Source organism: Panthera pardus, unplaced genomic scaffold, assembly GCF_024362965.1.
Source record: "Panthera pardus isolate Hobbes unplaced genomic scaffold, ASM2436296v1 HiC_scaffold_25, whole genome shotgun sequence".
Taxonomy (NCBI): domain Eukaryota; kingdom Metazoa; phylum Chordata; class Mammalia; order Carnivora; family Felidae; genus Panthera; species Panthera pardus.
Window position 1 is genome coordinate 23,539,569 of NW_026526821.1, and position 12,818 is coordinate 23,552,386.

Genomic DNA, 12,818 nt, shown 5'->3' on the forward strand with positions numbered 1-12,818 from the left:
TTTTTAGTGATAAAGTTTTATTGGTAATTGGGATTTTATCTTTCTCAATATGTATTAGTGAAAGGAGAAAAGTTATTTATAAATTATAGCTGTTAAGTCACTTTAAAAAAATTTTTTTTTTTAACGTTTATTTATTTTTGAGACAGAGCATGAACAGGGGAGGGGCAGAGAGAGAGGGAAACACAGAATCTGAAACAGGCTCCAGGCTCTGAGCTGTCAGCACAGAGCCCAACTCGGGGCTCAAACTCACGGACCGTGAGATCATGACCTGAGCCGAAGTTGGACGCTTAACTGACCGAGCCACCCAGGCGCCCCAAGTCACTTTTTTTAAACTAATTTTTTATTTTGCTTCTAATAACATTAGTGTGGTTATTTTCCTCTGTGTGTGGTCAAGACATTTTACGTGTCACTTCTATTAAATTGAGTATTTCATCATGTGTTCCCTAAAATATTTTTTTTATGTGATAGGTTTGGTGCTTGAATATTTGGTTAGTGGCCAGGCACGTTTTTCATAGAAATCTTACTAAATGTCAGATAAAACATGCAGGCCTGTTATTATTAAAACAATTTTTTTTAATGTTTATATTTGAGACAGAGACCAAATGCCAGTTGTGGGGTGGTGGGCAGAGAGAGAGAGAGGGAGACACAGAGTCTGAGGCAGCTCCAGGCTCTGAGCTGTCCACACACAGCCCAATGCAGGGCTCAAACTTCAAGCCATGACATCTTGACCTGAGCTGAAGTCTGATGCTTAACCAACTGAGCCACCCAAGTGCTCCTCAAAAAATTTTTAATTATCAACTACACATACGCTATTTACTAAGATCTGGTACAAAGCTAGATTATGTAACTCTATATGGTGCTGTGTATTGGTAAATGTTTTCTGTTTTGTGACTCTCCATTATTTCTTCCTGTCTTGATAAAAGAGAAAAAAAATTATTTTGCAACATACTGGTAAAATATTAAGGTATGGAATTCATGAGAGTATATTTTTCTTCCATTAAGTGAAATACAGAGTGCAAATCAGTTTGTGTTTGCATCCTGGGAATTAACAGTTTTTATGATGTTATTGGCAATAAAATGACCCAGGATTTTTTTTTAAAAATAACATTTGAGTGATGTTTTAATTTTTCTAAATAGTTCTTTTTATAAAGAGAAGATAGCACCGTGTTTATCTCGGCACATTAAAATTTGAAGTTTGAAAAATAACTTCACACGTTTTGTTACTAAGATTCCTTATTTCCAAGGATAGGTGCCATTACATGGTAATTTCTTGGAGTCGAAACCATCACATCAACAAAACTGATTCGCATGAGCTTGTGGTTTGATCATATAGATTATGTTACTTAAAGTTAGAAATTTATGCTTTATTGTCTATTCAGTTCTGTGATTATCAAATATACTAGATTTAATAAGCATTTCTTTACCTTTGGTATATATGCGAACTTACATACAGGACTTTTTAATCCCCCTCTCAATTATACAGTTTTCCGATTCAGAATGTGCCAAGAAGGCTCTGGAACAACTCAATGGATTTGAACTAGCAGGGAGACCAATGAAAGTTGGTCATGTTACTGAACGTACTGATGCTTCCAGTGCTAGCTCATTTTTGGACAGTGATGAACTGGAAAGGACTGGAATTGACTTGGGAACAACTGGTCGTCTCCAATTAATGGCAAGACTCGCAGAGGGTAAGTTTTTCCTAGTGTTGTGAATGATTTATTGTTGGGATAGTAATGAAAAAGGTAACCCACACAGACTGATAAGTGAAAAAATATTTTTCTTATTTTGGAGTCAAGCTTATTATCTATTCTTGAGTGGTGTATATAGTTTTATAGGTGAAGTTATTGCCTTAAAAGTTCTAATGGAATCTACTTTATGGTGGTGCCTTTTGAGAACCATAGCATACATTGTATGATTTTTTTTGCTTGCTGCTGCTTTTTTTTTTTTTTTTTTTTTGAGAGAGAGAGAGTACACATAGGGGAAGGGCAGAGAGAGAGAGGGAGACACAGAATCAGAAACAGGCTCCAGGCTCTGAGCTATCAGCACAGAGCTCAACACAGGGCCCAAACCCATAAGCTGTGAGATATGACCTAACCGAAGTCAGATGTTCAACCATCTGAGCCACCCAGGCGCCCCATCCTTTTGCTTTCGTATGATTATCATATCCTCATACTTAATAAATGTAGTGCCAGCTATCATACTATGTTTTTCTTGTAAATGCTTTTTTTTTTTTAATTAAAAATATTTTTTAATGTTGGTTTATTTTTGAGACAGAGAGAGGGAGACACAATCAGGCAGGCTCCAGGCCCTGAGCTGTCAGCACAGAGCCCAGTGCAGTGCTTGAACTCCCAAGCTGTGAGATCATGACCTGAGTCAAACTTAGACGCTTAACCGACTGAGCCACCCAGGCTTCCCCCCACCCCTTCCAAATTTTGCTTTTGAAGGAGCAAAAAAAGCATGAGCAGGGAAGGGACAGAGAGAGGAGAGAGCAAGAATCCTAAGCAGGGTTGCACACTGCCAGTGTGGAGCCAGATGTAGGGCTTGAACTCAAGAACCTTGAGATCATGAATTGAATCCAGTCACTTACCCACTGAGCCACCCAGTTACCCCTGCTTGTAAATACTTTTAGTGAAGTGACTTTGGTAGTAGTGAGCACCTGGAAAACTGTTTTTCTTCCCTTAACATAAGGACTTCAAGATCTGTTCTTTTACACAGGTACAGGTTTGCAGATCCCACCAGCAGCACAGCAGGCTCTACAAATGAGTGGCTCTTTGGCATTTGGTGCTGTGGCAGGTAGGAATTGAATCTTTTCTAATTTGAAATCATTGTTTTTTTCACCTAATTCGAAAATTTGCCAAATTTTTGCATTTAAAAGGACTTACTGAGAATTCAATTCATCAAGTACTTTTAGCCTATAAATTTCAAGGAAATGGAGAGAATTATTCAGTAATCATAACAGGCTGTTAGGGCATTTTTTTGTACCTTACCTACCAATTTTTAGTTTGAAATTGCCTAGAAATTAGACTTTTTAAAATGTGACTTTTCTTGAACACCAGCAAGTTTATATTGTTTCAAAAAAGTTTCTTTGTAATGTTTGAGTTTAGAAAACTGTCAGAGGCCTTTAAATCAAGCTGTATGTAAAATAATTTCAGTATCAAGAGTGCAAAGAAAACTGCTTTCCTTTAAAAAGTACATACAATTTTGAGATAATGAGTTAGGGTAATAGCTTCCGAAGAGGGCAGGAAAAGAAGAGTGGTTTTATTACAGTTATGTGACAAAGAGTTCAGGTTATGAAACCTTCTTTTTCTTTCTTTATGGCTTAAGTACCTCAGATTTGCTTTTATAAACCTTGATGCTAACCCAAATCCATGAGCTAGGATAGCATTTAATTTTGAAGTGTTGGAAGACCTTGCTATCTTAGGGCATCTAAAAAGAACAAATTTATATCCTAAGAAGGTATAGCACTTTGTATTATGAATTGGTCCTTTGATCTCCCCTGTGAAGTAAGAGGTAAGAGTAAGACCACAGTACTGCATCTAAATACACTTAAAAGTCCATGTAGTTGATTCATGATTTCCGTTTAAATCAAAAGATCATTAATTAAAGGAGAGGATTATTTTTGCTTTTCTATTATACTTGGTATTAAGAGAGAAGGGATTTTTCAGTGTTTTCCTGTTTAGTAGATGTTCACAAGTTGAACTACCTTTAGAAAGTCTGCCTTTTGTGTATCTCCTGCCAGATTGTTACTTATTTTGAAATCTGATAGGTGCTCTATAAAATTTCTGATCAAACCCTACCAACGTTGTCCTTATGTGAAGAAAAATTACAACCATTAACACATTTCTGTATTTTGAGTCACTGGTTAACTCCCTCAGGGATCACTAAGTTGTTTAGACTTTATAAACAAGTATTAGACTTTAAATTTCTTGAGTGATGAAAGAGGCCTAGCATGCCACTTGGTGTAATCAGAGACATTAAAGGAGAACCCATCCCTTCTAGAAATGTAACCCAGTCTATGGTTTGAAAATTACTATTTAATCTGAAAACTACTTTTATATTGCTTCTCATTGTTCAGGTCATTCTTTATTAATTTAGAAAATGCTTGATTGTTCACCATATTCTAAGTGTTTCATTAGAGGCTAGTGAAGGTTTATACGTTGTCTTCCGGGATTTGATGCATAGGATTCATTTCTAAACATTCTTATGTAATAATCTGGATGCAGTATCAAATATGTTGATTCTATGTTTTTCATAAATAATATTGCAACCTAATTGAAGATTTTCAAAAGTTAGACATCATTGCTATTCTTTGCCATTATTTCTCGATACATGGAAGTATGAGCACACTTACTGTGCGATTTATTTTAAGGTGGGCTGATTGTGATTAATTAAAACTATAAATGTCCATATGGATTGGTTAAAAAAGCCACTTAGCTGTATTTGTTACCCTCCCCCTTTTTGTTGATTGAGATGATTATCAAGTTTGATTCTGTCTTTAACTACATATAAAATGCTATTGCTACCAAATTAGTAATTAACACTCAAGTTTTAGGTAAATGTTTACATAACTTGGTATATTTTTCTCCAGATAGTCATCATTAAAACCTTACACATTTCTTGTTGAAATGAAATAAATTGCTGAGTGTTAATGTGTCTAAAGCCCTTTCCCCTAAGCTCTTTAGAACTGCTCTTTGAAACCAAGGGTGAGTCAGCACTCTATCCAGGATCTTATTTGAAAGTTTAACAATTAGTTGTTTCTAAGATGGGAATCCTTAACTTTATGAAACCCATGCCTTGTTTACTAACTGACTAACACAAATGATCTTAAAAGTGATTTTTGACATTTTGATAGGGATTTACATACACTTAAAATAGCATGGGCTTCTTTGTGTATGTGTGTGTATGTATGTATTTATCTTTTAACCTTTGCTTATTTTTGAGAGAGAGGCAGAGACAGAATCCTAAGGAGCCTCCAGGCTCTGAGCTGTCAGCACAAAGGCCTGTGCAGGGTCAGACTCATGAACTGGGAGATCATTACCTGAGCTGAAGTCGGATGCTCAACCAACTGAGCCACCCAGGCTCCCCTCTTTTTCAAATACTTAAGTAATCTATACCCAGTGTGGGCCTTGAACTTACGTCCCAGAGATCAAGAGTTACATGGTCTTCTGACAGAGCAGCCAGGCACCCCATAGCATGGATTTGTGATTACATATTTTTTCCCATTTTAGGGGGGAAAAAGACATTGTGTGTTTTGTTGGACACTGTTCCTATGGTCCTGTCTTCAAGTTCCTTCAGTATAAACCAGATACTTAAACTCCTTGAGGTCCCAATTTTGAGCACCTAGGACCCAGGTATTTTTAAGATCCCAGTATAACTTGGGCTGTAGATTCTTTCTCATCCCACCCCCCACCCCCCCCCCGCCCCAGCTTTTTAAATTTTTACTTCCAAGTAATCATTATACCTAGTGTGGGCCACAAACTCAACCCTGAGTTCAAGAGTCACCCACTCCACTGATTGAGCCAGCTAGGCCCCCCCATTTTTGCCCATTTTTCCCCCTATTTTGAGAGAGAGTGCGAGTGGGGAGGGGCATAGAGAGAGAATCCTTCAAGCAGGCTCCCTGCTGCCAGTTCAGAGCCTAATTGGGGGCTTAACGAGCCACCCAACCCCCCCACCCATTTTTGTCCATTTTTAAGTTTTTCTGTACTCAGCAAGAAACCCAGATGAAGTGTTGCAATTGAATCACATGTTAATGAAAATTAGGTTGCTGTATCTGAACAGTTCTTATGTTGTGTATTAAAACTTTTAAGCTTCAAGATAGCTTTACAACACAATGCCATTTTCTTTGTTATTTAGATTATTTAGATTTACTGTCTAGCAGCTTTCTAATAACTTGCCTTCCAATGGAGAATTTAATGATTATATGAGAAAATACACTGGTAAAAATCCCCATTCTGTTTATTTTTAATAGTGACTAGATGATTAAATTTGTCTTGTATTTCATAGATGATAGTAAACTTGGTTAGAATTTATTCCTGCTTCATTAAGTTTGCAGACTAAGCCAGAAAACCAGACATAATTAAACTGTCACCTTCTGGGCTAAATATCCCAAGTACTTGGAATTGAATTCTCAAGATCAGGGTTTTCATGTATTTTCTGACTGGTGTGCTTCCCTTTCCCCATTTCCCATTATTCCCATACGAAGAGTAGTATAGTGGAATTCATTGGAGATTTGGTAGAGTAGTGTAGGAGTAGGAAGAAAGAGGCATAAGTAAGTTTCCCAGCATAGGAGGAAAGAAAAAGGCCCCAAAGCCTTGTCAATGAGGAATGGGGAAGGAGGTTTGGCTGCCAGGTTTTACTATAAGTTTATTTTGATAAACCCTGCTACTGTAGTCCTCTTTTATTAATACTTTCCTGACATTTACCCTGTTAGTTGAGGCTCTTCATTGTTCCTGCACTGAGCTGTAGAATTCTCTTTTGTTATAGATTTGCAAACAAGACTTTCTCAACAGACTGAAGGTGAGTTGAGCTTTTTATTTGTCTTTGAAATAGATGTTAATGTAGTAGCCAGACATAGTTGTTTGTTTATATTTAATATATCATTTGTTACATTTTGTATTTTGGATTCAGTTTTTAGAGAATGACATAAAATTCCCATCTGTTTAATGTGTATTTCAGTTGGGCTAATCCGAATCATTACAATTCCATGGATAAAGAAAATGAAAATGTCTGTATTTTTTGCTTTAGTCTGCTTAGAATTATTTTTAGCCTTATATGCTTATCTTTGTGTTCCTGTTAATAGTTTTGTATAATTAAAAGTTGGAAAACAGAATTTATTGTTTCAGTACACAAATCTTTAAGGAGTCTGAACTTAACATAAGGTCAAGGACTCTAATGTTAATGATTTGTATTAATAGTGCCAAGCAATGAGACAATTACCCAGAACTAAATTGCATGCATATTTCAAAGAGCTGAAATTATTTCTAAAGTAGGGTATTTTTTCTTGTTTTGATTACCAAGTAAATCTCTGCTATTTGTTAGAGCATTTCACTTCTGAGCAAAATCGGTATCCATCTTTAATAGGTTGTATTTACGAGTTATTTCGGAGAATGATTCTTTATGGAAAAAGGTCTACCATGTTCCTTGATAGGAATTAAATGTATATTTTAATTCTTTTCCAGCAAGTGAGACATTTGCACTCACCCTTTTTTTTTTAACAGATTCTATTACTATTTTTAAATTTAAATATTATTTAATATACAGTGCAATATTGGTTTCAGGAGTTTACAGATTTTAAAAAGTAGAACTAGTGAATTTTTCTATTAGATTTCTATGCTGAATTCATTGTGTTTGCATTCATCTAGATTGAGCTGGAATGTTTCTATCATATATTTTCTAAATATTTTTCAGTATTCATAATATACTTCATTTGAGAAAATGGAAAACAAAGTACTCTTCAGTTTTATAAATGACCTAGTGTTTATTTCCAAGAGTACTTCCATTTGTTTATGGTACAGGTACACAGTGGGCCTCATTTCTATCTTCATTGTCATATAAGCATGGTTACATCTGTAACTTTTCTGAATAGAGTTTGACATTTGTAAGCTGTTTTAGCTTATTTATTTTAATATGAAGCTTCTTGAAAGAAAAATAAGTAATAAAGGAGCAAAGAGCACTTGTAATTATCAAAAATAATAATCTTTAATGATGCATTTCATGCATGGCCCTAAGTTCTATTCAGTGAAATAATTTCTCATACTTCTCAGGTGATTGTTCGTTTTAATTACCCTAATTTCTAATGCGCTGTTTTATCCTTAGCTTTGTTTGTTGTTATATATTGGAATGAAATTTGGTCAAATATAATGATTACGGTGAGTTCTGTAACAGCTACTGGTAATGTTTGTGAATATCATAAAAGCAGTGGGGCACCTGTCTTGACAGTGCTCACTTGAAACTTCAAACCAGTGTGAGTTTTAAATGTTCTTCCTGGATATTAGTGTCCAGTAGTTTTTCATTTTTAATAGTGAATATTATAGGTAATATGCTACTTTTAGTGTTTACTGTGCTATAACACACCTAATCATTAAAAAATTCTCATTTGAGGGGTGACTGGGTGGCTCAGTTGGTGAAGTTGTACGACTCTTGATCTCTGGCCTTGAGCTAAGGGTTGTGAGTTTAAGCCCCACATTGGGCATGGAGCCTACTAAAACCCTCATTTAATTTCGTAATAGGGTTTATATTTCTGGGATATTAGATTTTAAATGGTTGGATTGTTTTGTGCATCTTATTTTTAAACAATCCTTTTATAATGTTTTATTTGAAAGAAAATATATAACTATTATCATGGGCAGAAACCTAAGGAATACAAAAGGGTATAGATTTATTTGGCATTTTAAAGGCTGCATTTTCATCATCCCCTGCTTCTTGGGGAATAAACTCCAGCAGCAGTTCTACAGAATCAATCTGTTTTATTATCCTTTACCTTTCTGGATTGGTTTCTATTGGTATTTGTCTAAGTGAACGGATTTTGATTACACGTAAAGTTTCCGTTCTAAAAATAAAAAATTTTCCAACTCAAGATTGGGTATTTCAAATGTTAGGTTGCCCCCGATTCTGGCAACTCAAATTGGGTACTGTTCCACACTTTGATAGTATTATTAAGTAAATTAGTGAAGTGACTGACTATCCTAGTTTCAAAGTTGGCGTTTCCTGGTTTTGTTTTATTCATTAGGGATATTCTCATGCATTTTCCAAGAAACTAATTTATTTCTCTCTCTCTCTTTTTTTTTTTTTTTTTTTTTTTTTTGTTTTTTTGGTTTTTTTTTTTTTAGCTTCAGCTTTAGCTGCAGCTGCCTCTGTCCAGCCTCTTGCAACACAGTGTTTTCAACTCTCTAACATGTTTAACCCTCAAACGTAAGTAATATACTTTGGTCAAATTGAAAATGGTATATACAATTGACAACTCAACAGTTGCAAGGATTAGAAGGCACTGATAACTGCCCGCACAGTCGAAATCCAGGTGTAACTTCTGAATCTGCCAAAAGTTTACTAACAGCCTAATGTTGACTAAAAGCCTTATAGTAACCCAAAGTTGATAACACATGTTTTGTATAAGTCTTATATCGTGCATTCTTACAATAAGCTAGAGAAAAGAAAAGCCTAAGGAAGAGAAACTACATTTATAGTACTGTATTGTATTTTCTCAGAAAAATTCATGTATAAGTGGACCCATGCAGTTCAAACTGTTGTTCGGTGGTCAGCTGTACTGTGAAATGTTTAGTATTCAGCTTTTAAAAAAAGTTTTTATTTTGAGAGACCAAATAGTGCGTACACAGGAGAGGGGCAGAGAGAGGAGAAAGAGAATCCCAAGCAGGCTTCTGGCTGTAGGCGCAGAGCCCGACATGGGGCTCGAAATCATAAAGTGCCAAGATCATGACTTAAGCCAAAACCAAGAGTCAGATGTTTAACCAACTGAGCCTCCAAGGCACCCCAATATTCCGTTTTCCTAAGTTAACTTTTATGATGTTTCAGTATGTTTCATAGTTGAAATAATAAAATGATTTTGATCCTTTTGGGGTATTTTAATGCTAACTTTTATATTACTAATTCCTTTGGGTGTGTTTGTAAGATTGGAATTGAATTGAAAGGTATGTAGGTTTTATTTTCCAATTACATCTAAGTAATTTTATATGATATTTTGTATCAGTGTTTATTTTTTAATTGTAGTTTATACATAATGTGTTACATTAGTTACAGGCTCATAAGATAGTTCTTCAGCTCTGTACCTTATGTTCACCAAAGGTGTAGATCTGTCAACATACACTTCTATTACAGTACCGTTGACTATATTTCCTATCCTGTACTTTTCGTCCCTGTTGACTTATTCCATAACTGAAAACCTGTACTTCCCACTCCCCTTCATCTGTTTCACCCATCCCCGGACCCTGCTCACCTCTGTCAATCACCTTGTTTGTTCTCTGTATTTATGGGTCTGTTTGTACTTTTTTTTGGTTGTTCATATGTGTATTTGTGTTTATTTCTATTGCTAGTTTACTTTTATCAGTTACTGGTTTTGAAATTTTAATCTTACATAGGAGAAGAGGATCTTCAAAAATTTTCTTCCTAAAGATAAGTGCAGGCTGGAAATTAGGAATTTCTCTTTCCTGAGGTGCCTTGGTGGCTCAGTTGGTAGAGCATGTGACTTGATCTTGGGGCGGGGAAATAGAAAAAGGGAATTTCTCTTTCCTAATGCCTAGGTAATGATTAGAATTTCATTTATCAGTCCAAACTCTTGTTTGTTTTATAAATCATTTATAATACACTCCAAGGTAAATGTGGATATCCTGTTCAATTGATTTAATAACCCTATTTTATGAAGCATTGTTTTATACAGTAGTAATTTGTATCATGCTGTTTGCATTGTTTATAATCATGGTTTACCATAGAAGGAGCCCTTCATTCTTGTGTTCTTTTGGTAACATCAAATTCTTTATTTTAGCTTTATCTGTGAAATGATTATAGACATTTGGTATAAGTATATTCTATTTTTGGTATATATTTGGTATAAGTATAAATTGATATATATCAATAAATAATGTAAAAGATAGAGTTAAATTCATAAGCTTTGTTGCAAACAGTTCTTTATATCTTGGTTTTTATTTTCTCCAGTGTACTACACTGCTAAATATGAATGATTTTTAAATAAAAGAATTCATATTTCAAATATTTTTATACAGGTGAGCCTACATATGTAACATTTTACAAGGTTGGTGTCTGATAGAGCTTAATAATTTCTTACAGAGAAGAAGAAGTTGGATGGGATACAGAGATTAAGGATGATGTGATTGAAGAATGTAATAAACATGGAGGAGTTATTCATATTTACGTTGACAAAAATTCAGCTCAGGTATTTTTTTCTTTATTCCCTAGAGCGAAAGAAGTTTAATCTGCCCTTTAAGTGCCTCCGGTATTTTGATCTTAATAAATATAAGATGTTGTTAATATTTTGTGACTTAGCCTTCACATATACTCGGGGCATATTCCCAGTCTTAAGTTTTTGTTTAATTCTGAAAGAAACTTTAACATACTAAATATACACCCTTCAAAATATGGGTGTGTTTGTAATAATTGAAGAGTAGACTAGGCCATTTTATAGCTGTGTTGCTGGTTAGTGTTGAAAGCTTGCCATGAAATCCTGGCCTCTTGATTCATTCTTTAATTGCTTTGAAATGATAGAGAAAAAGTGTAGAACAAGTCTTTTGGAGGCTAAAATGATTTCAACGCAACTCTAGGTGTACATACTAGCTAATGAAACAATTATTTGAAGAGCAGTTATTTTTACAGGCAATTTGAGTAAACCTATTCAAATTCATGTTATTTCCTACGTGCCCTTAACCTTTTTTGTTGTCTTTCAGGGCAATGTGTATGTGAAGTGCCCATCAATTGCTGCAGCCATCGCTGCTGTCAATGCATTGCATGGCCGGTGGTTTGCTGGTGAGTTTGATGTGTTTTTTTCTGCTTGATTATTATGATGAAGGATGTAATTTAAGTGAACATGCTTAAACCCTATCTGTTTCTTTCAACAGGTAAAATGATAACAGCAGCATATGTACCTCTTCCAACTTATCACAACCTCTTCCCTGATTCTATGACAGCAACGCAACTACTGGTTCCAAGTAGACGATGAAGGAAGATATAGTCCCTTATGTACATAGCTTTTTTTCTTTCTTGAGAATTCATCTTGAGTTATCTTTTATTTAGATAAAAATAAAGAGGCAAGGGTCTACTGTCATTTGTATACAATTCCTGTTACCTTGAAAAAATAAAAATGTTAACAGGAATGCAGTGTGCTCATTATCCCTAACTAGCAAATCCCACTGTATACAAAGCTGTTCTCTTGTTCTGCCTTTTAAATGTACATGTAGAAAATTACATTAAGGATCTATAGGAATAGCTCTAGGGGGGAACAAATGTGCTTAATGTAAAAAGGCAGACAGGGATGTAATTATGTTTTTAATGTTTCAGAAGCCTAACTTTTTACACAGCAGTTACATTTCACGTTTCACTAATGTTGATATTTGGCTAATGGTTTGGCAGAGGTTTCTGGAGTACACTTTTAGTGTATGGGAATTCAAGACAGCTAAAGGGCTGTATGATTAACATCTCATCTTGCATCATGATCAATTGGCAAGAAAAGGAGATTTCAAGATTACATTTCCAGATGGTATCTTTTCAATTTAATGTATCTGTAAAAGTTTCTTTGTAAATATTATGTGTTCTGGTGTGTCTTAAGATTCCAAACAAAATGATCCCTGCATTTCCTCAAAATGTTTAGTGGCAGTCTGGTAAGCAAAGCAGTCTGAGCAAGAAATAGGAAATGCAGAAATAGGTTTTGTCTGGTTGCATATAATCTTTGCTCTTTTTAAGCTCTGTGAGCTCTGAAATATATTTTTGGGTTACTTCAGTGTGTTTGACAAGACAGCTTGATATTTCTATCAAACAAATGACTTTCATATTGCAACAACCTTTGTAAGAACCACTCAAATAAAATTCTCTTAAAAAGGCCACAAGAAATCTTCATTTTTGAAATGTTTTAAAGTCATAGAAACTTCAAAATAGCATAGTAGTTTCTTTGACTTTTGGTAGTTAATGAAGACTTGCTTCTTTGGGAAAATACTTAGTGTGCAGAGTCTGGGGAAACTGTTGTCCTCAAGTTGTCTCTACATTGCTCCATATCTCCATCTTAGCACTGTACTTCCTTAGGGTAATGCATCAAAACTTTAGGGATTTTCCATCAAGAAAACCACATCTGCCCACACCTT

The 12,818-nt window shown here is 35.0% G+C and overlaps 1 protein-coding gene across 7 annotated transcripts in view; it reads left to right on the plus strand.

Moving 5' to 3' along the window:
* RBM39 (RNA binding motif protein 39) overlaps window positions 1-12,570 on the plus strand; it is a 30,355-nt gene extending 17,785 nt beyond the window's left edge. For 5 of the 7 annotated variants that reach the window (XM_019458642.2, XM_053890302.1, XM_053890301.1 and 2 more), the window contains 7 exons: window positions 1,484-1,688; window positions 2,716-2,793; window positions 6,466-6,516; window positions 8,829-8,910; window positions 10,798-10,903; window positions 11,412-11,490; window positions 11,583-12,570. In XM_019458642.2, coding sequence (XP_019314187.1) covers window positions 1,484-1,688; window positions 2,716-2,793; window positions 6,466-6,516; window positions 8,829-8,910; window positions 10,798-10,903; window positions 11,412-11,490; window positions 11,583-11,683 — 702 coding nt within the window. In that variant the 3' untranslated portion in view covers window positions 11,684-12,570. The remainder of the gene's footprint in view (window positions 1-1,483; window positions 1,689-2,715; window positions 2,794-6,465; window positions 6,517-8,828; window positions 8,911-10,797; window positions 10,904-11,411; window positions 11,491-11,582) is intronic. The other 2 variants (XM_019458643.2, XM_019458641.2) reach the window with 1 other exon arrangement.
* Window positions 12,571-12,818: the final 248 nt, after the last annotated feature.